This window comes from Chelonoidis abingdonii, chromosome 11 (assembly GCF_003597395.2).
Source record: "Chelonoidis abingdonii isolate Lonesome George chromosome 11, CheloAbing_2.0, whole genome shotgun sequence".
Lineage (NCBI taxonomy): Eukaryota > Metazoa > Chordata > Testudines > Testudinidae > Chelonoidis > Chelonoidis abingdonii.
The window spans coordinates 14071301-14093743 of NC_133779.1; the positions used below are offsets into that span (position 1 = coordinate 14071301).

At 51.2% G+C, this 22443-nt stretch overlaps 2 protein-coding genes across 2 annotated transcripts; both read right to left on the minus strand.

The window, feature by feature from the left end:
• Positions 1-2348: 2348 nt before the first annotated feature.
• LOC116832386 (olfactory receptor 13H1-like) lies at positions 2349-3281 on the minus strand. The gene has a single exon (XM_032793082.2). It carries the CDS (start codon positions 3279-3281, stop codon positions 2349-2351), a length of 933 nt encoding a protein of 310 aa, XP_032648973.1.
• A 12652-nt stretch (positions 3282-15933) lies between these two features.
• Positions 15934-21239, minus strand: LOC116832387 (leukocyte immunoglobulin-like receptor subfamily A member 6). The gene is made up of 6 exons (XM_032793083.2): positions 21105-21239; positions 20938-20973; positions 20390-20665; positions 19396-19686; positions 17086-17151; positions 15934-16049 (listed from the first exon to the last, which is right to left on the minus strand). Exons 1-6 carry the CDS (start codon positions 21133-21135, stop codon positions 15934-15936), a joined length of 816 nt encoding a protein of 271 aa, XP_032648974.1. The 5' UTR covers positions 21136-21239.
• Positions 21240-22443: the final 1204 nt, after the last annotated feature.

Genomic DNA, 22443 nt, shown 5'->3' on the forward strand with positions numbered 1-22443 from the left:
CCGTTCTTATGTTCTAACCTCAGTCTTGTCAAAGTAATTTAAAATTAGGGGTGGCAACAGCCATGTGTTGGGAGAGATGCACAAACTTTGCTGGGTCTGATTCTCTAAATCAAGATCCGCTAGTGATAGACTGAGAGGGGAACTGGGTCCTGTCAATGGCAGAACACTTGGCAAAAGCCTGATTTTTCAGTGTCAAAGCAGAAAAACCAAAATGCTTTATTTCCAGACCTATTTTATTAGTTCATTCATAGAGAGGGTTGGGAATTTTCTGTCAAAACTTTTTTTTTGGATGGAAAATGGAATTTTTGCAACTTGTTTCCATTTCCCATTGGGAAAATAAAAATGAAAGATTTCCAAAGCTGGGCCAAATCCACAATGGTGCTGCCTCTGGTTGAACTGATGCAATATATCATGGGAAACATAGTGACCACCATGCATCATGGGAGATAAATCCATGCCACAGAGAATGGTGGGACAAGACACTTGAACTACAACTCCCAAGATGCACTGCTGCTTCCCCTCTGACTGAATGATTACAGTATATCCTAGGGAACATGTGATGTTCACTCTATATGAAAATATGTTTGTAAGTGTGAATATAATGTAACTGGAATATGCTTTATGCGAAAGGTCTCTTCTAAGGTATCATTACAAAGCTTAGGATCCACAGCGTGTGTTCATCCCATTTGTTTGCATGTGTTATTTCTATGTCTGGAGTTAGGAGAATGAAATATAACTTGTATTACTGAAAAAAGCACAGGAGTACTTGTGGCACCTTACAGACTAACGAATTTATTGTAGCATAAGCTTTTGTGGGCTACAGCTCATTTCATCGGATGCATGTAGTGGAAAATACAGAAGGAAGATAGATATATACACAGGGAACATGAAACAATGGGTGTTATCATACACACTATAAGGAGAGTGATCAGTTAAGGTGAGCTGCTGTCAGCAGGAGAGAAAAATAACTGTTTGTAGTGGTAATGAAAATGGCCCATTTCCAGCACTTGGCAAGGAGATATAAGGAACTGGGTGCGTGGGGGGGAGATAAGCATGGGGAAATAGTTTTACTTTGTGTAATGGCCCATCCACTCTCGGTCTTTATTCAAACCTAATTTAATGGTGTCCAATCTGCAAATTAATTCCAATTCAGCAGTCTCTAGTAGGAGTCTGTTTTTGAAGTTTTTCTGTTGTAATAGTGCGACTTTTAGGTCTGTAATCCAGTGGCCAGGGAGGTTGAAGTGTTCTCCAACTGGTTTTTGAATGTTATAATTCTTGACGTCTGATTTGTGTCCATTTATTCTTTTACGTAGTTTTATGTAGTTTACGGACAGTCTCTCCGTAAAAGAATAAATGATATGGGGGCTGAGGGGGCCAGGAGCTGGAGGAGTCTCACTTTAGCTGTGGAGTGAGAAGGGCCTGGCTGCCTGGGAGCACAGGGTACCTGGAGCAGAGCAGTGCTGGGAAAGGACAAGAAAAGCTGTTGAGCTCCAGCCTGGCAACTCCCCCACAGGCCTTGTTGGGGGCCTAAAGAGGTACTCGGGTGGCAGACATGTCGCCCAGGGCTAGGCAGTTGGTCCAAACCCCCTTGCCAGTGATAAGTGGCCCTTACAGGCTGCAGTCTGCCCTAGTGAATGGGGGCTAGATGACGACTGGCAGTAGCCACTGAGACAAAGTGGGTGTAGAGGGTTGGGGGGTCCTCCTGGGAGAGAAGACCCAGAGTGTGGGGACTTCTGGGGCAGAACCCCAAGAGAAAGGTCACCAGGGTCTGGGAGGGACACAGGGCCTGACGTAGGCAAGACACCGGCCAGCAGAGGGCGCTCTGAGACTGGAAAAGAGTTAATTCCAAGATGACCAGCAGGAGGCGCCACGCTGGTGAGTCTTTGGCCTTGCTACAGGGTCTCTGTGACTGAATCCATCACAACATGTGACCAGCATGCACCTTGGGGAAATGTATTTCAGCCCACAGAGAAGAATTTTCCCATGATTAACAGTAGTGCTCAGGGGAAGACAGGTTAGTGTCAGACACAACATTTTGACACTTCTGCACCAAAAGATTCCCTGTTCTGAGAAAAAAAATAATATTTCGATGTTTTCTTCCCATCTTCCTTTATTCTACTCACTTATAATTTACTACAGAAAGAGATGCGAGGTGAAACTTGAACAAATAAAGTCTGCCTCAGTCTGGGAAATTGGAATCCTTCCTTCAACATCCAACGTCACTTAGGTCAGGAATCAAGTTCCTCTACAACTCTCTATCCTGAGCGTCTCTACTGTTAAGTCAGGAGGCACATGAAGAAGGCTGTGAAGCACACATGGGAGAAAGGAATCAAAGCTCTCGGAAGCGCTCACCAATTCGTTTTCGCTCCTGCCAACTTCCTCAGGGCCTCCTTCACATCCTTGTTTCTCAAGCTGTAGATCAGAGGGTTTAGAACCGGAGTGACTGCTCCGTACAAGAGGGAAAGGTACTTGTCCTGATCCTTAGAAGATTTGGACTGAGGCCGCAGATACACAAAGATGGCTGTCCCGTAAAACAAGGCCACCACAGTGATGTGGGAGGCACAGGTGGAGAAGGCCTTGGTCCTGCCCTGGGTGGAGTGGCTCCTCAGCACAGCCACAATGATGTGAACATAGGCCACGAGGATGAAGGAAAAGGGCACCAGCAGGACCAGGACGCTGGTGCTGATCATTACGATTTGGTTGCTGTGGGTGTCCGAACAGGCCAGCTTCAGCATGGACTGGAGCTCACAAGCAAAGTGGTTGATGACCTTGGGCCCGCAAAAACGAGGTTGCTTGGCCAGGAAATCAGACAGGCACAGGAGGAAACTGCCGCCCCATGACATGGCTGCCAGTTGGAGGCAGACCCTGTTGGTCATGATGAGGGTATAACGCAGTGGCTTGCAGATGGCCACCCAGCGGTCATAAGCCATCACCGCCAGCAGAAGGCACTCAGTTATCCCCAAGAAGCGTGAGATGTACATCTGAGCCAAGCACCTGCCCAGGGAGATGGAGGGTCTCTTGGAGAGGCAATGGACCATCAACTGAGGGACATTGCTGGTGATATAGCAGATATCTAAGAAGGACAAGTTACTGAGGAAAAAGTACATGGGGGTGTGGAGTCGGAGGTCCACTCTGGTTAGCAGGATCAGGAGAGTGTTTCCAACCAGGGTCAGTAGGTAGATTACAAAAAGGAAGCCAAAGAGGATGAACTTCACATGAGGGCCTCCAGAAATTCCTACCAGGATGAATTCAGTCACCACAGAGTCATTGTCTCCTTCCATGGTACCACTGTCCAGGGCTCATCTGCCAAGAGACAGGAGGACTGGTTACTACATTGAGGGCTAACAACAGGAGAGACATCATGCCATGCAAAGTCAGCAAAGCCGGGCATTATGTGCAAATGGACGGTTTTCTGCAATAGTCTACACAATGCTGTGCACAATATCGAAACGTACCGAGTACAGTTGTTTATATTCCACTAGCACCTGAAATAAAACTACAGAAGATAGTCAAGTCCCAAGCAGACTGTGAAGAGCTACAAAAGAATCTCTCAAAACTGGGTAATGGGGCAACAAAATGGCAGATGAAATTCAATGTTGATAAATGCAAAGCAATGCACATTGGAAAACATAATCCCAACTATATATAGAAAATGATGGGGTCTAAATTAGCTGTTACCACTCAAGAAAGAACGAAGAGTAATAGTCCCAAGTTGCAGTGGGGGAGATTTAGGTTGGATATTAGAAAAAGCTTTTCCACTAGGAGGGTGGTGAAGCACTGGAATGGGTTACCTAGGAGGTGATGGAATCTCCTTCCTTAGAGGTTTTTAAGGTCAGGCTTGACAAAGCCCTTCCTGGAATGATTTAGTTGGTGTTGGTCCTGCTTTGAGCAGAGGGTTGGACTAGATGACCTCCTGAAGTCCCTTCCAACCCTGATATTCTATGATTCTATGTTTCTTTGATTTTGGAGTCATTGTGGATAGTTCTCTGAAAACATCCACTCAATGTGCAGCGGCAGTCACAAAACTTAACAAAAGGTTGGGAATCATTAAGAAAGGGATAGATCGGGGTCAGCAACCTTGCGGAAGTGGTGTGCCGAATCTTCATTTATTCACTCTAATTTAAGGTTTTGTGTGCCAGTAATACATTTTAACATTTTTAGAAGATCTCTTTCCATAAGTCTATAATATAGAACTAAACTATTGATGTATGTAAAGTAAATAAGGATTTAAGAAGCTTCATGTAAAATTGAATTAAAATGCAGAGCCCCCGGACTGGTGGCCAGGACCCAGGCAGTGTGAGTGCCACTGAAAATCAGCTTGCATGCTGCCTTCGGCACACGTGCCATATGTTGCCTACCCATGGGATAGATAATAAGACAGAAAATATCATATTGCCTCTGTATAAATTCATGGTATACCCACATCTTGAATACTGTATTCAGATGTGGTCACCCCATCTAAAAAAAGATACATTGGAATTGGAAAGGGTTCAGAAAAGGGCAACAAAAATGATTAGGGGAATGGAAAGGTTGCCATACGAGGAGAGATTAATAAGACTGGGACTTTTCAGTTTGAAAAAGAGACGACTAAGGTGGGGATACGATAGAAGTCTATAAAATCGTGACAGGTGTGGAGAAAGTAAATAAGGAAGTACTATTTACTCCTTCTCATAACACAAGAACTAGAGGCCACCAAATGAAATGAATAGGCAGCAGGTTTAAAACGAACAACAGGAAGTATTTCTTCACCCAATGCACAGTCAGCCTGTGGAACTCTTTGCCAGAGGATGTTGTGAAGGCCAAGACTATAACAGGGTTCAAAAAAGAACTAGATAGCTCCATCAATGGCTATTAGCCAGGATAGACGGGGTGGTGTCTCTAGCCTCTGTTTGCCAGAAGCTGGGAATGAGCAACAGAGGATGGATCACTTGATGTTTCTTGTTCATTCCCTCTGAGGCACCTGGCATTGGCCACTGTTGGGAGACAGGATACTGGGCTGGATGGACCTTTGGTCTGACCCAGTCTAGCCACTCTTATGTTCTTATGAGGCTAAAACCAAAATCACTTCCCAGAGGGTGCTAAGTGCTCTAGCAATAGTCTCTTTTCCATGCAACTTACAGTGTAAATGGACAAGGGTTATTACAGCGGGAGGAAATCTTCCAGCTGAAACTTTTTTGGGTAAAATGAAACAACAGATTTCAGGAACTTGTGTTGGTGTCACCAAATTGCTGATGTTGGGGGGGTGGGAGAGAACGAAACCAAAACACCCTGAAAAAGTAAAAAAAAATTGTTTTTACAATTGTCCCAAAGTGAAACAAATTTTCAATTTGGAATGACATTTTGGTTTGGAATTTCCTTTAATTTTATTAAAAATAACTAAAAATACATTCACGGATGCTTTGAATTGAAACTAAACATGTTGAGTTCTGCCTGAAATGCAAATTGATTTTATTTTTTGATCCACCAAAAACTTCATAATGTTTCTTTTTCAGATTGACCCAAACCTCCACTTTTTAATAAAATTGGAACTGCCAGTGACTCAAAAAACAATCAGTGATTCACACAGCTGTTGCTGTTATTAGAATAGATTCTCAGTTTTACAAACATCAGTCTTACAAACAACCAGCTTTACAAACTACTTTCCCTGATAGGGTTAAAAAAAGAAATCACCTGACAAAAGTAATATTGATGAAAAATAGAGCAACGTCTTTTCACATTCCCTACCCTCTGTTTGCCAGAAACTGGGAATGGGCGACAGGGTATGGATCACTTGATGATTGCCTGTTCTGTTCATTCCCTCTGGGGCATCTGGCATTGGCCACTGTTGGAAGACAGGGTACTGGGCTAGATGGACTTTTGGTCTGATCCAATGTGGCCGTTCTTATGTTCTATATTGAAAATTAGATCAACCTCGCTACAGTGTTCAGGGCTGTGAAAAATTTTGCAGCCTGCGCTCCATAGTTAGGTTGATCTAACCTCCGGTGTAGACACAGCTACTCCGACGTAAGAATTCTTCTGTCAAGATGGTATCACCTATGGAATAGATGGGTTAACTAAATCATCAGTAAAACTCTCTACCGTTGAGTGGAAGCATCCACACTACGGTACTGCAGAGGGTTAATAATAATAGCAGCCACCGAGCAGATACAGCCTCAGTGCCCTGCCAGCTGGTGTGTAAATCTGCAGCCCGCTAGCTCGCTGTGCACTTACTGACCATTCGAACCTGCCCCCACATACTAAAAGTTCCCAACCACTGCTTCAGTATGTGAAAATACGCCAGGAAACTAATGTCAAAGATTCTAAGAGTGGAAGAGACCACTCTGATCATCTAGTCCAGGGGTCGGCAACCTTTCAGAAGTGGTGTGTCGAGTCTTCATTTATTCACTCTGATTTAAGGTTTCGTGTGCCAGTAATACATGCTAATGTTTTTAGAAGGTCTCTTTTTATAAGTCTATAATATAGAACTAAACGATTGTTGTATGTAAAGTAAAGAAGGTTTTTAAAATGTTTAAGAAGCTTCATTTAAAATTAAATTAAAATGCAGAGCCCCCCGTAACCAGTGGCCAGGACCTGGGCAGTGTGAGTACCAAGGAAAATCAGCTAGTGTGCCGCCTTCGGCACGCGTGCCATAGGTTGCTTACCCCTGATCTAGTCTGACGCCCAGCATAACACAAGCCTGAGAACTTCCCTGGTCATCCCTGCTTTCAAGCCAGACCAGATCAAGCTAGGCCACTCTTGATTTAAAAACTTCAAGCAACGGAAAATCCCCCTTGTCCCTTAGTGAATTGCCCCACAGGTTAATCAGCCTCACGGTTCAACATTTGTGCCTTATTTCAAGGCTGATTTTTTCTCATTTCCGCTTCCAACCATCACATCTCTCGATGTTTTTTTCTTCTGGAAAAGCTGCTGCTGATCAGATATTTCCTCCCCAGGTAGGTGAGTATAGATCATAACTGGCCAGAAATGGAGCCTCTAAATCCATTTTCTTATTGTGCAACCAGAAAAGAAATTGTAGATGGTAGCATCATTAATGGCAGCCAGTGTGGTTTTAAGAAAAATAGGCCCAATCGAACAAGCATATAATCCTGCCTTGAGTACAGGGGACTGGACTAGACAACCTATCGAGGTCCCTTCCAGTCCTACATAATTCTACTGATGGGACCACGTACCACATTTAATAAATAAAACAACAATAATAAATGATTATTTCCAATTAAGTTACCAAAATGCCTTTCTGATCTATGTAGGAACGAAAAAGAGAAAACCAGAACAAAAATATTTACACCAGATCAAACAAGGGCAGTTCTGCAGATGGAGTGAAGGAAAAATCCCAGTGACTCACCTCATTCCATAGCCCCAGGATTCACAGCGGCCAGGAGATTCGCAGAAGCATGTCTTGGGAATTTGCATCCTGCAGAATCACAAAGGAAGAGTCCTGAGAAAACTTGGGATGGGAAAAGATGAACAATTTTCTGGTTTCTGGGACTGGGTGCCAGTGACAGCGAGTGTGAAGTTAAGACGTCTAAAGAGCCATTTACCTTCTCAGATGTGAAAGCCAGGCAATATCGAGGCAATTCAGGGCTGTCACTGGAAGAATGCATCCCGAGTAAAGCAAGGTGCTTGGAACACCGTCGGTTTGGGTGGGTTAAAGCCAGAGATGATTATTTTAAGTACCAAAAAAGATTTCTATTGCTGATCAGATTAATTCTGGCTGATCACTTTAGCAGGAGGATTCTCCATATAATTTAGCCTCTATTCCAGACCCCAACCGTGTGTGAGAATTCCAGTGCCTTCGGCGAGTCCTAGACAAGGACCCAGGCCCCTGGGCTTGTCCAGATGGCATGCACATTGGAAATGGAAGAGCAGAGAACAACTTAATAAGAAAATGACACGGAAAGCATCCCCTGTTAAGATCAGAGGAGACAGGTCTGAGACACCTTCTAGCCACAATGCTTAGCAGATTCGTTCATTTTTTCAGCCTGCAGAGAATTGGGGAGCTCAGATGAACTAGAAGAAAGTTATGTTTTCTCAAGATCTTTATACTCTTGACAAAGGTTCTAAGCACAGGATCTCGGACATAATGAGACGATTCACAAATTGATTCTCCAGGGGGTTTGAATCCCAAAGAAGCAATTAGCCTGAGCCTGGTGTCAATTTTTGAGCTGAATTCGCAGCAGATGTGAAAGGCGGAGTAAGCGGCGTCCAAGCGATGGAAAATCGAACCGTTTGGCGCTGAAAGGCTGGTAACGAGTCATCTTATGCAGAGAAAGTTCATTGAGTGCACTGCAGCCATGCTGACCCCTCCACCGCCCCTGTGCCCCAGAACAATTCCAAGCCATGCTGGTCAGTGCCAAAACAAGTGCAGGTCTGCCCTGCGTTGTCCTGGTCCGGTTCTGTTTTCTGGGTACCTGAACGACACTTCCTAGCTCAGAAGCTAGCAGCAGTGCATTGTGGGAGATTAGAACCCACAGGAACTGCTAGAGTGGACAGGAATGGAGAGCCATCTTGTTCATATGTTTATGGGGCAGGGACAATCTGATTGTCCTGGGTTTGTCTAGCAGTTAGCACAGTGGGGCCATGACTGTGGATTCTAGATGCTTCCATAATAAATAATGTACAGCACCTTGCCCATTAAGGACCATCAGCTGTACCAGTGGTTCCCAAACTTGTTCCGCCGCTTGTGCAGGGAAAGCCCCTAGCGGGGCGGGGCGGGGCGGTTTGTGTACCTGCCGTGTCTGCAGGTTTGGCCAATCACAGCTCCCAGTGGCCGCAATTCGCCGCTCCAGGCCAATAGCCACTGCTGGAATTGACATGGGCTGAGGGATGTACTGGCCACCGCTTCCAGCAGCGCCCATTGGCCTGGAGCAGCGAACCGTGGCCACTGGGAGCCTCGATCAGCCGAACCTGCATACGTGGCAGGTAAACAAACCAGCCTGGCCCCCAGGGGCTTTCCCCGCACAAGCAGCAGAACAAGTTTGGGAACCACTGAGCTATACAATTGACCCATTTTGCAAAGGCAGTTACACCTTATGACTCAGCAAGGCAGACAGGGGCTGCCTCTGGACAGAACTCTAAGCCTTCCAGGCCATGTGCCGGGCAGCCTGTGTTTGGGACAAAGGAAGCACAGGCCACATGGCAAAAGACTAAAAGGCAGCTTCAGCTTCTGCAGTTTGTCTTCAGTCCTGCTTTGTACCTCGGGAGGAACCGCTCTGCAAACGCAGCTCTAAATAAAGGACTGAGTGACCTTTCCAAGCTGGGGATCTGTTCCAGAGGGACTTTCAAGCCAGCAAACTCACCAGTACCACTAGGAACCTCATGGACTTTGAAGTCTGTGTATGTGTGATTGCTTTACCATTTAACAGCTCTCTTCTTCTTCTTTCTTTTTTCTTGATAATAAATCTGTAGTTTTAGACACTGAAGGACTGACTGGCAGGGTGGTATGTTGGGTAAAATCCAAACCTTGGGTGACATGGCCAAGCCTTTAGGGTCTGAAGAACATTTTATAGAGTGAGCAGAGTTTTTAAATAACTTCTCACTGTACAGGAGTTAAGTGCTGATTGGGAGCCAGAGACAGAAACATTTACCAGTTTGCTGCTCTTTTGGAGGAGTGATAGCTCAGTGGCTTGAGCATTAGCCTGCTAAACCTAGGGTTGTGAATTCAATCCTTGAGGGAACCATTTGGGATTGGCCCTGCTTTGAGTAGGGGGTTGGACTAGATGATCTCCTGAGGTCCCTTCCAACCCTGATATTCTATGAAAGGGGGCTGTGTGCCTCCTTTTTTGCTTCTCGATAACCAGGGTGGGGGATCAGATGCACACTCTGTGACTGGTTGGGAGATTTAACATCAGCGTTACCCAGCTGTCTTGGGAGGATCTGCTCTCCCTTTGCAGCCTGACCTGACCTTGGCATTTCCAGTGAGGGCTACCCCAGGCACGCTGGGTCACACAACATTTTGCTTTCTACAATTAATTGTTTTTTAATTTTTCTTGAGAAAATGGAACATTTTGCGTTTTCAGCCAAAATTTTCAGGTTTGGTAACTATAGGGCTGAGCGTTTTTGGCAAAAAGTTTTGGTTTGCTGAAGAAATATCAAAAAAATCTAAAGGAGAATAGGTGTTTTGTGCTACAGTTTTTGTTTGGTTAAAAACCCAATTGTACATCGAAATAAAGTTTTGGTGGGAAACATTTGACCTGTCCTGATTCCTGCCTAGAGAGGAACTGAGTTTGTAATGGAACAAAAAATCTGTACCCGTCTATCTACTTAATGGGACCCCCCAGCCCAGTGTTCCCGCTCCCCAACCCTGCCCCATGGGATCACACCCCTGGGCCCATCTAGCCAGTATCCTCTCCACAGGTCAGACCCACAGGCCTTCACAGCTGCTGTCTTGTAACCTGCAGTTGCCAGTAGCTGCTACATCTCTGTCAGGGGATGGAAACCTGCTGCTCTCTGGATGGTGGCACTGGGCAGGACCTGACTGTGTCTGGTACAACAATACCTGGCTCCTTCCCAGCACTTTTTCCCCCCCAGATCTCACAGTGCTTTACAGAGGGGGGCAGGGGAACCAGCCCCATTTTAGAGAAGGGGAAACTGAGGCAAAGAGGGGGAAACTGAGGCAAACTTGCAGCGAGTCAGCCAAGGTGCCCTAGAAAATCACGGCCATACTAGGAATGGCAGCCAGGTCTCCAGAGTCCCAGCCCAAGCACTCTACCCACTAGGCCACACGACCACCCACGGGATGTCAGCCTGGCTCAGTGCCTTGGAGGGCTGATGGGCTAGTGGCTACAGCAGAGGACTGAGAGGCAGAAGAGAGTGTGGTTGAGAACAGCAGGGCTGGGAACAGGACTCCTGGTTCTCTCCCCAGCTCTGGGAGGGGCGTGTGGTCTAGTGGTTAGACTGATGGGAGGGGCTGGAAATCAGAAGTGCTGGAGGCTTCTAAGACACAGTGAGAAAAAGCCCCCAGCCTAAAGCCAAGCCCTGACTGTCTAACCAGACACCAGCTTCAAGAAGTATGATTATCCCCCATTCATACAAGGGGAAATGGAGGCACAGGTAGGGTAAGTGACACCTGAGGGTCCCCTGGGGGCTGGGATCACCCCCTCTTGTCCCCAAATCTCCAGTGGCTGGGGACTGCCCACTGACTCCGTCCCTGCTCCCAGATGGGCATCCCCTCTGCTGGGCCCAGGGCTCAGGGCAGAGTCTTACTCTGAGGGTCCCATTGGGGTCTGAGCCCTCCTTAGTGTCCAGCTGGCTGTGGGGCTGGGAGCAGCGACGCTGGGTCGGGCCCCTCACCTGCTACCACCAGCTGCACAGGGTCGCTGGGCTCCAACCAGTCAGGGGTTTGTGATGTGGTGTGATACTGGCAGGTGTAACTCCCTCCATCACCCCGTCCCACACTGGTGATGGGAAATTCAGCCTCATTCCCAGAAGGGTCCCGTGTCTTTATATGGGCTCCAGTTTTACTCAGAACAGACCTCAGGCCTGGCTGCCCACCCACGCACCGGAAGGTGACATTTCCCCCCCGGCTCAGTCACCCACCGGGGACTCACGAACAGGGAGAGTTTGGGAAACTTTCTCTCTGGATTAAGAAAGAACCAGGAAGTCAGTGGGGCAGGTGCCAGCCCTGCCCTGTTGGTGTCTGTCTGTGAGTCCTGCCCCCATCCAGCCCCTGGGTGACCAGAGACCACCCTGTCCTCACAGCCCCTGGGAATCACACAGCAGGGTGAGCAGGGCATTTCCGATCTGTCGCCTCTGCGAACCACAGCCATCAGAATCTGATCTCAGCCCCCTGGGTCAATCTGGAGTCACCCCTGACTGCACTGAGAGCAGGGCTGGGTTCTGATCTTGCTCCTCCCAGGGTAAATCTAGATTAAGGCCACTCATTCAGGTGTGGCTAGGTCTGGTGCGAGGGGTGGGGAGGAATATTTTGGGTGCTGCATTGCAGGATATGACCCATTCTTTGACCTGGGGAACAGCAGTTCAGGGGGTCAGTGTGAGTTGGGGGGAAGGTTCAAGGTTTGGCTCCCTTTTCCCTCCCCCACCCCACCATCTTCCCCCCAAACCCATCCCCACAGATACTCACGTCCGGACACCCTGCTCTGCCCAGCCAGCCAGCAGCCTGGAGAGGAGACAGCTCATTAGGGACCAGATCGCAGAGCAAATGAGTCTCTTTACCCCCTGAATCTCCAGGGTGCACCCCGCCCAGACACACACCCTGATCACAGATCTCCCTCCACCATGGGCACAGGCTCTGGTTTCAAATCATTCCCTCCCCCCACCCCCGGCCCATGGACACACGCCCTGGTCTCAGATCTCTCCCTGCCCAGGGCTGCTGACAGCGGGTTCGGGCTCAGTGAAAAAATTTTGGGGGGCCTCCCAGCAAGAGTGGACTGGCTAAACAGGGTCGACAAAGCTGGGAAAGCCAGGCCCTTAGACCCCTTCCAGACTGCCGGGCCCCGGTAATTTGTACTGGTTCCCCCCCCATCTACCCTGCCCCTGCCATGGGCACATGCCCTGGTCTCAGATTCCCCCTCCCCCCCATGGACACACGCCCTGGCCTCAGATGCCCCCCATGGACACACGCCCTGGCCTCTGATCCCACCCCATGGACTCATGCCCTGGTTGTCTCCGATACTCACCAAGGAGGAGGGCGGTGAGAGCAGATGCCATGGTGGCAGCGGAATGAGACACTGAACCAGGAGCTGCACCTCCAGGAAGTCAGGGATGGGTCCTCTCTACTTGAGTAATTCACATATTGTCTCTAATCTGCCAGCCAAATCTACTGCCGTCAAATTAAGCAGCTGCCCCAGCAACAGGAAGGAAAACCTGATGCCTTCAGCCTGGCCAAGTGTCACATACCTCACAGCTTGTCCGTGTCTCTGTGGGGAGTGGGGACCAGTCACCCTCAATGTACCCTGCAGCCTTGGGGCAGGTGCACTGGGCTAGGAGCCAGGAGGCTACTGGGTCTAGTCTTCAGTCTTCGACTGACCATGATTTCCATGCTGAGTTCCCAGCAGATTCATTGCGAAGAAGGGTCATTCTCTGCCCTGACCTCCCCTTCCCCCATCTCTCAGCTTTGCCTGGATCACTCATCCTCTGCCCATTCTGCCCCCTGGACTGTATCCCCTCCCAGACCACTGGCCCCTTCTGCCTCCCTGCACCTCTGGCCCATCCCTCCTCCACTAGCCATGGTCATCATCTCCCATTGCTCCCCAGGGGCAGGGACCCCAGCTGCCTTCAGTTAACATGGCCGCCCCATTGCCCTCCCAGGGCGGCTGTGCTGCCCCTAGCTAAGGTGGCTGATGCTTCAGCTTGGGGATAGGGAACAATCCTGCTCCCTTGGACTGTCTAGAGGGGCAGGGGGAGGATGTGACTTTATATGATTATAATATAACATCTCATTGAAGTGTGACATGTGGCCAGAAAAGGTTAAGCATCCCACAGACTGACTGACCTGGAGAGGCATGTAAGAAGAGGCTGTGAATGGTAATGAGGATCGTTCAAGGATAGCTAGGATAGAACTTTAAGTGCAAACCTGTATTGTTAGAAATTAGAGGTAACACTAGTTAATGGACAAATTACCTTGTGTTGATCTGCAGTGGTGGTTGGGAAACAAGGAGATTATTTCAGCGTGGTAGCCGTGTTACTCTGATATCAGCAAAAATAACAAGGAATCCTTGTGGCACCATAAAGACTAACAAATTTAGCTGGGCATTAGCTTTCGTGGGCTATAACCCACTTCATCAGATACATGCAATGGAAAATACAGTAGCAGGTATAAATATACAGCATATGAAAAGATGGGAGTTTCCTTACCAAGCTGGGGGTCAGTGCTTATGAGCCAATTAAATTAAGGTGGAAGTGGGCTGTTCTCAACAGTTGACAAGAAGGGGTGAATATCAAGGGAGGAAAAATCATTTTTGTAGTGCTAATGATGTCAATGTAAACAAGGTGGCCCATTTCAAACAGTTGACAAGAAGGTGTGAGTAGCAGCAGGGGGAAATTAGTTTTTGTAGTGACCCATCCACTCCCAGTCTTTATTCAGGCCTAATGTGATAGTGTCCAGTTTGCAAATTAATTCCAGTTCTGCAGTTTCTCATTGGAGTATCTTTTTGACCTTTTTTTTTGTTGAAGAATTGCCACTTTTAAGTCTGTTATTGAGTGTCCAGGGAGATGGAATTGTTCTCCTACTGGTTTTTGAATGTTATAATTCTTGATGTTCACACCCATGTACAACTGCTCTGACATACTCTGTCCCGTCCAGCGGTGGGCTCTGGAGAGTGGCTCTTCCTCCCGCCCCTCCCCTGGGGAATCCAGTGACACCCCCTCTCCCCGGACACTCCAGCCACAGAGCCTCATGAGGCAGAGATCATGGAAATTCCCCCTGGCACCTGCCCCCCTGGAATTCCGCTGACCCTCTGCAAACCTCAGACAAATGCAAACATTTGGGGGGAAGGTTTGGGGGTGAGGGTGAGTTTGTGGGGTGCAAGGTCAGCTTCTTATTCTCTGTGTTCTGGGTCTCTCCTCTCCCCTCTGCCCCCCGATCCCGGTGGGAGCCCTGTTGCTGATCCCTGTTGCTCTAGTGGGGCCCACACAGGGCCAGATCGGTGGGCCGGTGGGTGTCTTGGGGAGTGGGAGGCACTTACCAAAACATCCAGCTTCTTCCCTTGGCCCATAAGGGTGTCTGTGGAAGAGAACCAGAGCCAGAGAGGGACTGGGTCCAGATTGGGGCCTGGGTCCAGATCAGGGCCCGGGGCCTGGCCTCCCACTCCCCATCTCAGCCCTTTGCAGAGTGGCCCGCCTGCCCCCCAGCACACCGGGCTCGGGCAGGGTAATGAGCTCCGTGGTGCAGAAAAGGAAACAGAGGCACAGAGCAGGGCGGGGGAACCCCAAGGGGGCGCAGTAAGACAGGGCACAGATGCTTCGTCCCACAGCGACACACAGGCTGCACCCCACATCAGCGTGTACTCCCCCTCTAAGGACACCCGCCTCTCCCTCTTCTCCCCTTCCCTTCTCCCCATGGCTGCCCCCTCGTGTGTGACTTACTGACTGTGGCTGCAGCCTCGGACTCTCTACAGGGACAAAGAGAGCAAGATCGTAACAAACCGAGAAGTGCTGCCTCCCAGCCCCCCTGCTTCAACCCACTAGACCCCTCTCCCCTCCCCGAGCCGGGGAGAGAACCACGAGTCCTGTGTCCCGGGACAGGTAGATTGGGGGTAACAGAGGCGGGTCTCACCTGCTCTCTCTCAGTGCTGGTCCTTTCCCTGCAGAGACAGGAAGCAGAATCATCCATCAGTCGACCCAGATCCCCATGTACCAGCCCTGCCCCTCAACCTCACAGGGCAGCCGGGATGGGGGGCTCAGAAAGGAGGGATTCCTCCCTCTACCTCTCTGCCTGGATACCCTAGAGACAGGCTGAGCCCTGCTCCCTGCAGCACAGCACCCCCTATGGAGCCCCCTGCTCCCTGCAGCACAGCACCCCCTATGGAGCCCCCCACTCCCTGCAGCACAGCACCCCCTGTGGAGCCCCCTATTCCCTGAAGCACAGCGCCCCATACAGAGACCCTCGCCCCTCTGCGGCACAGCACCCCCTATGGAGCACGTCACCCCCTGCAGAACAGCGTCCCCTATAGAATCCCTTGCCCCCTGCAGCACAGCGCCCCCTATGGAGCCCTCCCACTCCTTGAAGCAAAGCACCCCATACAGAGACCCTCACCCCTCTGCAGCACAGCACCCCCTATGGAGCCCCCCACTCCCTGAAGCACAGCGCCCCCTGGGGGGGCCAGTTGTCTCTGCCAGGGGAGAGCACCCCCTGCTGGGCCCCCTGCTCTGCCCCCTGGGTTTCCTGGCCTGTCTCCCATCCAAGCCGTGACCCCTTCCCAGCCCGGCTTAGCAGCAGGTTTAACCCTTCCCTCGCTGGGCAGGGCACTCACTTCCCTAGCTTCTTCTGTGGCAGAGGACACTCAGGAGGAGGAGGAGGCCGGCGGCTGCTGCGCTCACCCCGGCGATGATGGGGCCGGTCAGAACTGATGCTGCACTTATTTCTGATCCACCTGGGAAGCAGCACTAGGCCATGAGCACCATGAGTGGTTGGATCGTTACCTGCTACCCCAGCCCCTCCCCCTCGAGAACCCAGGGACCCACAGCAGAATATGCTATGGAGCTAGGAGGGGCAGGAGCAGAGGGATGCTGGGTAATAGTGGTCACGGGAGTTCACTGCCAATGGCAAAGGGCTGTCCTGGGGCAGGGGCAGAGTGTGTGGGGGGGTTCAGGCCCCATGTACCCTGTGAAGCCAGCTGGGTCCAAAACCCATAGCCCAACCCCCTAGGTCCTGCTACTGTCCTAGGAATTTTCCAGAAGCTTCAGCTCATTTCTGTGTAGCAATCATGTGGGTGGGGTAATGGCAGTGGGCGGAGCTTGTGGCTGGGGAGGGCAGCTTGAGATCATTGAGAGAATTATGCCCCGCTGAAATGATCAGCAGCAGAAAATATAACAGTGCTGTCATTGCAGCAGCCATCATTAGGTTCCAGAGTCAACAACATGTCACTCTGAATGGGTGGCTTCAAGTGTTAACACCATGTCTATCTGAATTGATAGGTTCCAGGGTTAACACCCCGCTGGGCAGCACTCACGTGAAGGGAGAGCTCTGCTTCTGAGCTGTTTCCCCGGGATCTCTGCAGGCACAAGCAGACAGACGGGATACATGGGACCGTTATCCCTGGCTCTCTGTCCCTGGCCCTGTTTTTCTATGGGGATACACACCGAGCTGTGCCCCACATGGGTGGCTTTGTGGTGCTGGGGGGCAGCACAGCATCTCAGTCTGTGGGGTCCCCGGAGTGGGGCTGTGCATAGAGGGGAAGCTCTCCTGGGCCCTGCCCCCACCAAGCCAATTTGGCATCTGTCCCATGACATCTCCCCAGCATATGAAATGAGTCAGGGAGCTGTCAGCCCAAATGGGACATTTGCTGTGGAGATCTGCCCCCATCCCAGCCAAACAGCCCTTCATGACTCCCCCTAGGGGTGGCTGCTAGGGCAGCACAAACTTGTTTCGGGGGGGTGGGAGTTAACGGTGATTTCCAGCCCCAGTACCTGGCCCCGTGCTGCCTGGGTGGGGTGGAACCGATATCGTTCGTGGCTGAGTTGGGTCAGTTCTCCCTGTGGGAATAGAACCAGCGTCTGTCAGGTGCCGAGGTGCAGGGATGAGAAAGCTGGAGCCCTGGTGTTTGGGGTTAGTTATACAGGGAAACTCTCCTCCCACCAACCAGTGATGGGGGCTTTTCCCTGGACTGAGGGAGAGGACGGGACCCAGGGATTCAGGCTGGCTCATCTCCCTGGGGATCGCAGGAGGGGAGGATCGGCCCAGAGAGACCCTCAGTGCAGATACAGTCCCTGCCTGGCTCCACAAAAACTGGAACTGCAATCATTAATGACTCGTATTAATTACCAGGAGCCCCTGTCCTGAGCCTCGTGTGCTCAGAGCTGTAGGAACACAGGACACAGAGACGGTCCCTGCCCCACTCAGGTGCCATTCACACCTGGAGTCACTGTGGAGCAGCTCTGGGCGCGGCTGTTCCTTTTTCGAAGGAGGACGCCCGTGTCTACAGAGCTAGAGGGGAGCTCGTCTGCACAACAGGGCTGTATGAAACCAGGGAGTGTGAACTCCAACAGCCCACACTCGCTCTGAGATCACCAGTGCGGGTTGGGAACCATACGGGATTCATCATTTTGGGTCCAGTTTTCATGTAGACAAGGTCTTAGTCCATCTTTCAATCTCTCACCAGACACACTCCCATCTATCCGTCACCCTGTGTTGCCACAGATCCACAACCTCACATCCCCATAGATCTATCCATCGTTCTCAGTGTAGATGACCTGAATCCAACAGTTCTGTCTGCAGGGCCCATCTCCCTCCAAACGGCCTGATTGGCCCCGGCGGCATCTGAGCCGGGAGCCCTGTTCCCTGGGGGATGAATTGTTCCATTTCTCCCACTTATCTTCTCTCTCCGGCTCTGTCATGGGGTGATCCGGCTGCTGGGGCCCAGCTGGGTCGGATCCCCCTGGGGAATTAAAACGAGCATCGGCTGGGATGGGGGAGGGATGGAACCAGCACCCAGGCCTGGGGCAGGAAGGGGCTGAAACGGTGACTCAGGGATTGGGCCGCTCGCCCCATGACCAGGTGTATGTTACAGGTTCAGTTGTCCAGGCTTGTGGGTGAATTCAGTGCTGGAGCTGGGGCTGGTGCCGGCTGGGGAGCCCCTGGGGTCTGACTCTGCGGTATGCCCCCAGAGTGGGGGCAGCTGAGGGAGCATTCCCCTGGAAAAGGCCCCTGCTCTGCAACTCCCCTTGGGGGCAGGTATCCTCCCTCTCTTGGCCCTGAACCTCCAGCAGCTGTTGCTCCCCCCTGGCTGGGAAACCCTCAGTGACTCTGTCCCCACTCCCCAGCCAGGTGTCCCTTCTGCTGGGCCCAGGGCTCAGGGCAGAGCTGGCTCTGAGTGTCCCATTGGGGCAGACACCCCTTGAGGGTCTGGCTGGGTGTGGGGCTGTGATTGAGGACCGACACTGAAGGGACCCTACTCTCCCAGGGACCCTCGCAGAGAGAGCATCTATGGAGACTGCTTGACCCACTGCTAGCAAAAGACCTTCCCAGTAAGCTGGAAGAAGCTATAAAGAGGAGAAACGACAACATCCGTTGGCCTAACTCCCCCCACAACTCTACACCTGAAAACACATCTGGAGGACAAAGACTTTGAACTGGGGAGAGTGGTCCCGGCCAGAAGGCAGTTCCAGTCTGTGTACTGAAGATCTGTGATCTCTATGTACCAGCTACCAGGGGGAGATGCTGCTTGATTCAAATCCTGGTGAGTTTGTAGAACTCAGACTGTCCGTTTATTTTTGTTTCTTAAGTAACTGACTCAGATCTCTGTGCTTACCAGTTATAATCACTTCAACTCCATCTGTCTGGAGTTAATAAATCTGTTCTATATTTGACCTCAAACAGTGCGTTTAGGTTGAAGTGCCTGGGAAATCTCAGCTCAGGTTGCAAAGGCTGGTGTGTGTCCTCTCCCCATCGAGGGAGGGCCGGACTGGGTAATGAACAGACACTGCTCAGGCTTCTGACCAGTGCAGGATGGTACCAGGCTGGGGATCAGGGAGGGACTTGGCTGGCGCGTCCCTATTAATGGTCCGTGAGAGGCTGGGAGATCGTTCATGTCACTCCGGTGGGTGTGTCCTTGGCTGCGGATGGCTGGGTAAGTGTAGGACCTGCCAGAGTTTGTAGCTTGACATCACCATCACAGTTGCAAGGGAAACCCCAGGTTGGTGGGACAGAGAGTCCAGCGGTTCCACAGACCCACCCCGGGAACCCTGTCACAGAGCAGAGATACTGAGCTAGCTCCTCACCTGCTACCATCAGCTCCACGGGGTCGCTGGGATGCGACCAGATGAGAGGGTCCGATTTGGTGCCATATTGGCAGCTGTAGCTCCCTATGTCTCTCCAGCTCACGTTGTCGATGGTAAACTCAGCCACACCCCCAGCAGTCTCTGCCCAGCGCCATACATCCGGGTATCCAAGTTTATACATAAGGACCGTCGCATTCTGGCATTGACACGCACACCGGACGATCACAGTTCCCCCCAGGGCCACTTCCCCACGGGGGCTCAGGGAGATGGAGGGTTTGGGGTAGCTGAGCTCTGCCGTGAGAAGGAGACAGGCCATGAGACAGACCCCGGCACAGTCACTGCACCTCGTCCTCACTGCATGGTCCCAGACACGGGGCACCTGGGAGAAAAGCAGCCAGAGGATCCTCTCCAAGATTCCAGAGATTCCTAGGAGCTACGACCAACACTGCCTGAGGACCTAAGCTCAGTGGTTTGAGCATTGGCCTGCTAAACCCAAGGTTATGAGCTCAATCCTTGAGGGGGCCATTTAGGGAACTGGGGTAAAAATCTGGGGATTGGTCCTGCTTTGAGCAGAGGGTTGGACTAGATGACCTCCTGAGGTCCCTTCCAAACCTGATATTCTATGATTCACCCTCTGTACCTGTCTATCCACTTAATAGCCCTCCAGAGCCAGGATGCCTGGGTTCTATCCCTGGCACTGGGAAGGGAGTGGTATCTAGTGGTTAGAGCTGAGGGGGGCCTGGGAGTCAAAGGTGATGGGAGCTGCCCAGGCACAGTGAGAAAAATTCCCCACCCTAAAGCCAACCCTGACTCTCTAACCAGACACAAGGTGCAGGGAGGATGATTCATATAAGAGGAAATGGAGATACAGGCAAGTAAGTGACACCACAAGGAGCTCTGGGGGCAGAGATTTCTCCCCCACCCCTGTGTCAGTCCTGAATCTACAGCAGCTGGGAACCCTCAGCCCTCTGTCCCCACTCCCTGGGCCCCTCACCTGCTACAACTATCCATATGTAATCATGGGGATCTGTAGGCAGCTCCGAGCTGGAGTGAGATCTGCAGCTGTAGAACCCTTCGTCTCCATGTCTGGCACTGGGGATGGTGAATTCATCCCTGGCCCCAGCATCCAGCTCCTTGATTTGGATTCCATCTTTATAAAGAAATAACTTCCTGGCCTCACACTGACACTGACAGCAGATGATGACAGCTGCCCCCAGGACGATCACCCCGCTGGGGCTGACAGAGATGGAGGGTCTGGGCACAGGGAGCTCTGCGTTCACACAAAAACGGGAGTGAGATGGGGAGACAGAAACCCCTCCCTGTGTGTCTGTAACCTGCCCTTAGCGCCTAGCACCAGGGTAACAGACACCTCACTGCATCTACAGGGAACCTGTGAGCCGGGTTCTGATTTCAGCCCCCCAAGGTCAATCTTGACTAAGTTTTGGGGGAAGGTTCAAGGCTCAGCTGTTCTTTTCCCCTCTACCTTCCGCTGCCTTCTCCCCACATTGTTAACACTTAGTTTTGAGCAGAACAGATACTCACTTCCGGACACCTCGCTCCACAGGGCCAGCCAGCAGCCTGGGGAGGAGACGGCTTGTTAGCAACTGGATCCTACATTCTGACCTCAAATCCCCACCATGGGCTCATGCCCTGGTCTCAGACCCACTTCCCCCCCATGGGCACATGCCTTGGCTGTCTGCAATACTCACCGAGGAAAAGGACAGTGAGAGTAAATACCATGATGGGGCAGTGAGGGGCCCCTCAGCACTACCACCAACACCCCGGTGACCAGCTCCACCAAGCCCCAAATAAGGAACTCAGCTGGTGGCTGCAGCTAGAGGAAGCTGACATGTCTTGTCTCTTCCTGCGTCCATCACACCTTGTCTTTAATCTGCAGGCGAAAACTAATGCAGCCAAAGTAAGCAGCAGGCCCTGCAAAACTGAGAAAATCCGGAGACCTTCAGCCTGGCCAATCATCGTGCAGCTCACAGCTTGTTTGTGTCAGTGCGGGGAGCAGGAACAGGTCACTCTCAATGTACCCTGCAGCCTTGGGGAAGGTGCACCAGGCTAGGAGCCAGGAGACCACAGAGTCTAGTCTTCAATCTTCTCCTGATCACAATTTCTATGCTGATTCCACCCTCCAATCCTGTCCTTTCTTACATTCTGGAATGAAACCTCATTGGTGACCAATGTAGGTAAAATTAATGTGTGATCATGCAATTAAAGGATGGTGTCGTAATGCATGTGCACGAGGGGGCAGAGTTCAGATTCAGGAAACTGTAACTATGGCATTTCCCAGTGCTGGAGGATTTGACTCTGTAGCCTTCCCTCTCATCCTCCACAGTTGCCCACGTGTGACATGAGCCGTGGCACCGTGTGAGGAGCAGGCGCGATAGGGAGCACCTGGGTTTGCTGCTTCTTGCACCATAACTGAGCAGTGAGGATAGCTTTACACTGTAACACCTGGTTCAAAGGGTCTTTTCTCAGTGTGTGAATTAAATAAACCAGGTTCAAAGGAAAACTGGTGCATGAGAAATTTCATCCCATGACCCCAGCTGGGAGAGACCCCAGGGGCCTTCCAATGCCCCCGCAGAGACCCTGCCCCCGGGCTGGAGGAGACACTGTCAGTGGTTATGTGGCCAGGCCCTTAGAGAGGGAGGTGACACGGGCTTTGTTTATCTGCTATTGCCTAGAGGGCAGGAGGAAGCTGGGGGTCAGGAAGGTTTGACTCTGTTCTGGGCTCTGGCAGGGGAGTGGGGATTAGTGGTTAGAGCTGGGGGTGGTGCTGGGGCCAGGACTCCTGGTGTCACCATCACGGTGTTTCCCCCCTGGTGCTCGCACTCAGCACTGGGCTGGGCCAGGGCTGCATTAAAGGTGCATCAGCTGCCCGGCCGATGGGTCCCAGTGAGCCTCCTTCAATCAGCCCCCTCGTCCCAGGGCCCCGACCCCCCTGCTCACCAGCCCCCTGGGAGCCTTCACCTCGGCCCCAGAGCAGGAGACAGATGGGCAGCAGATTCATTGTGAAGCAGGATCGTTCCCCCCATACAC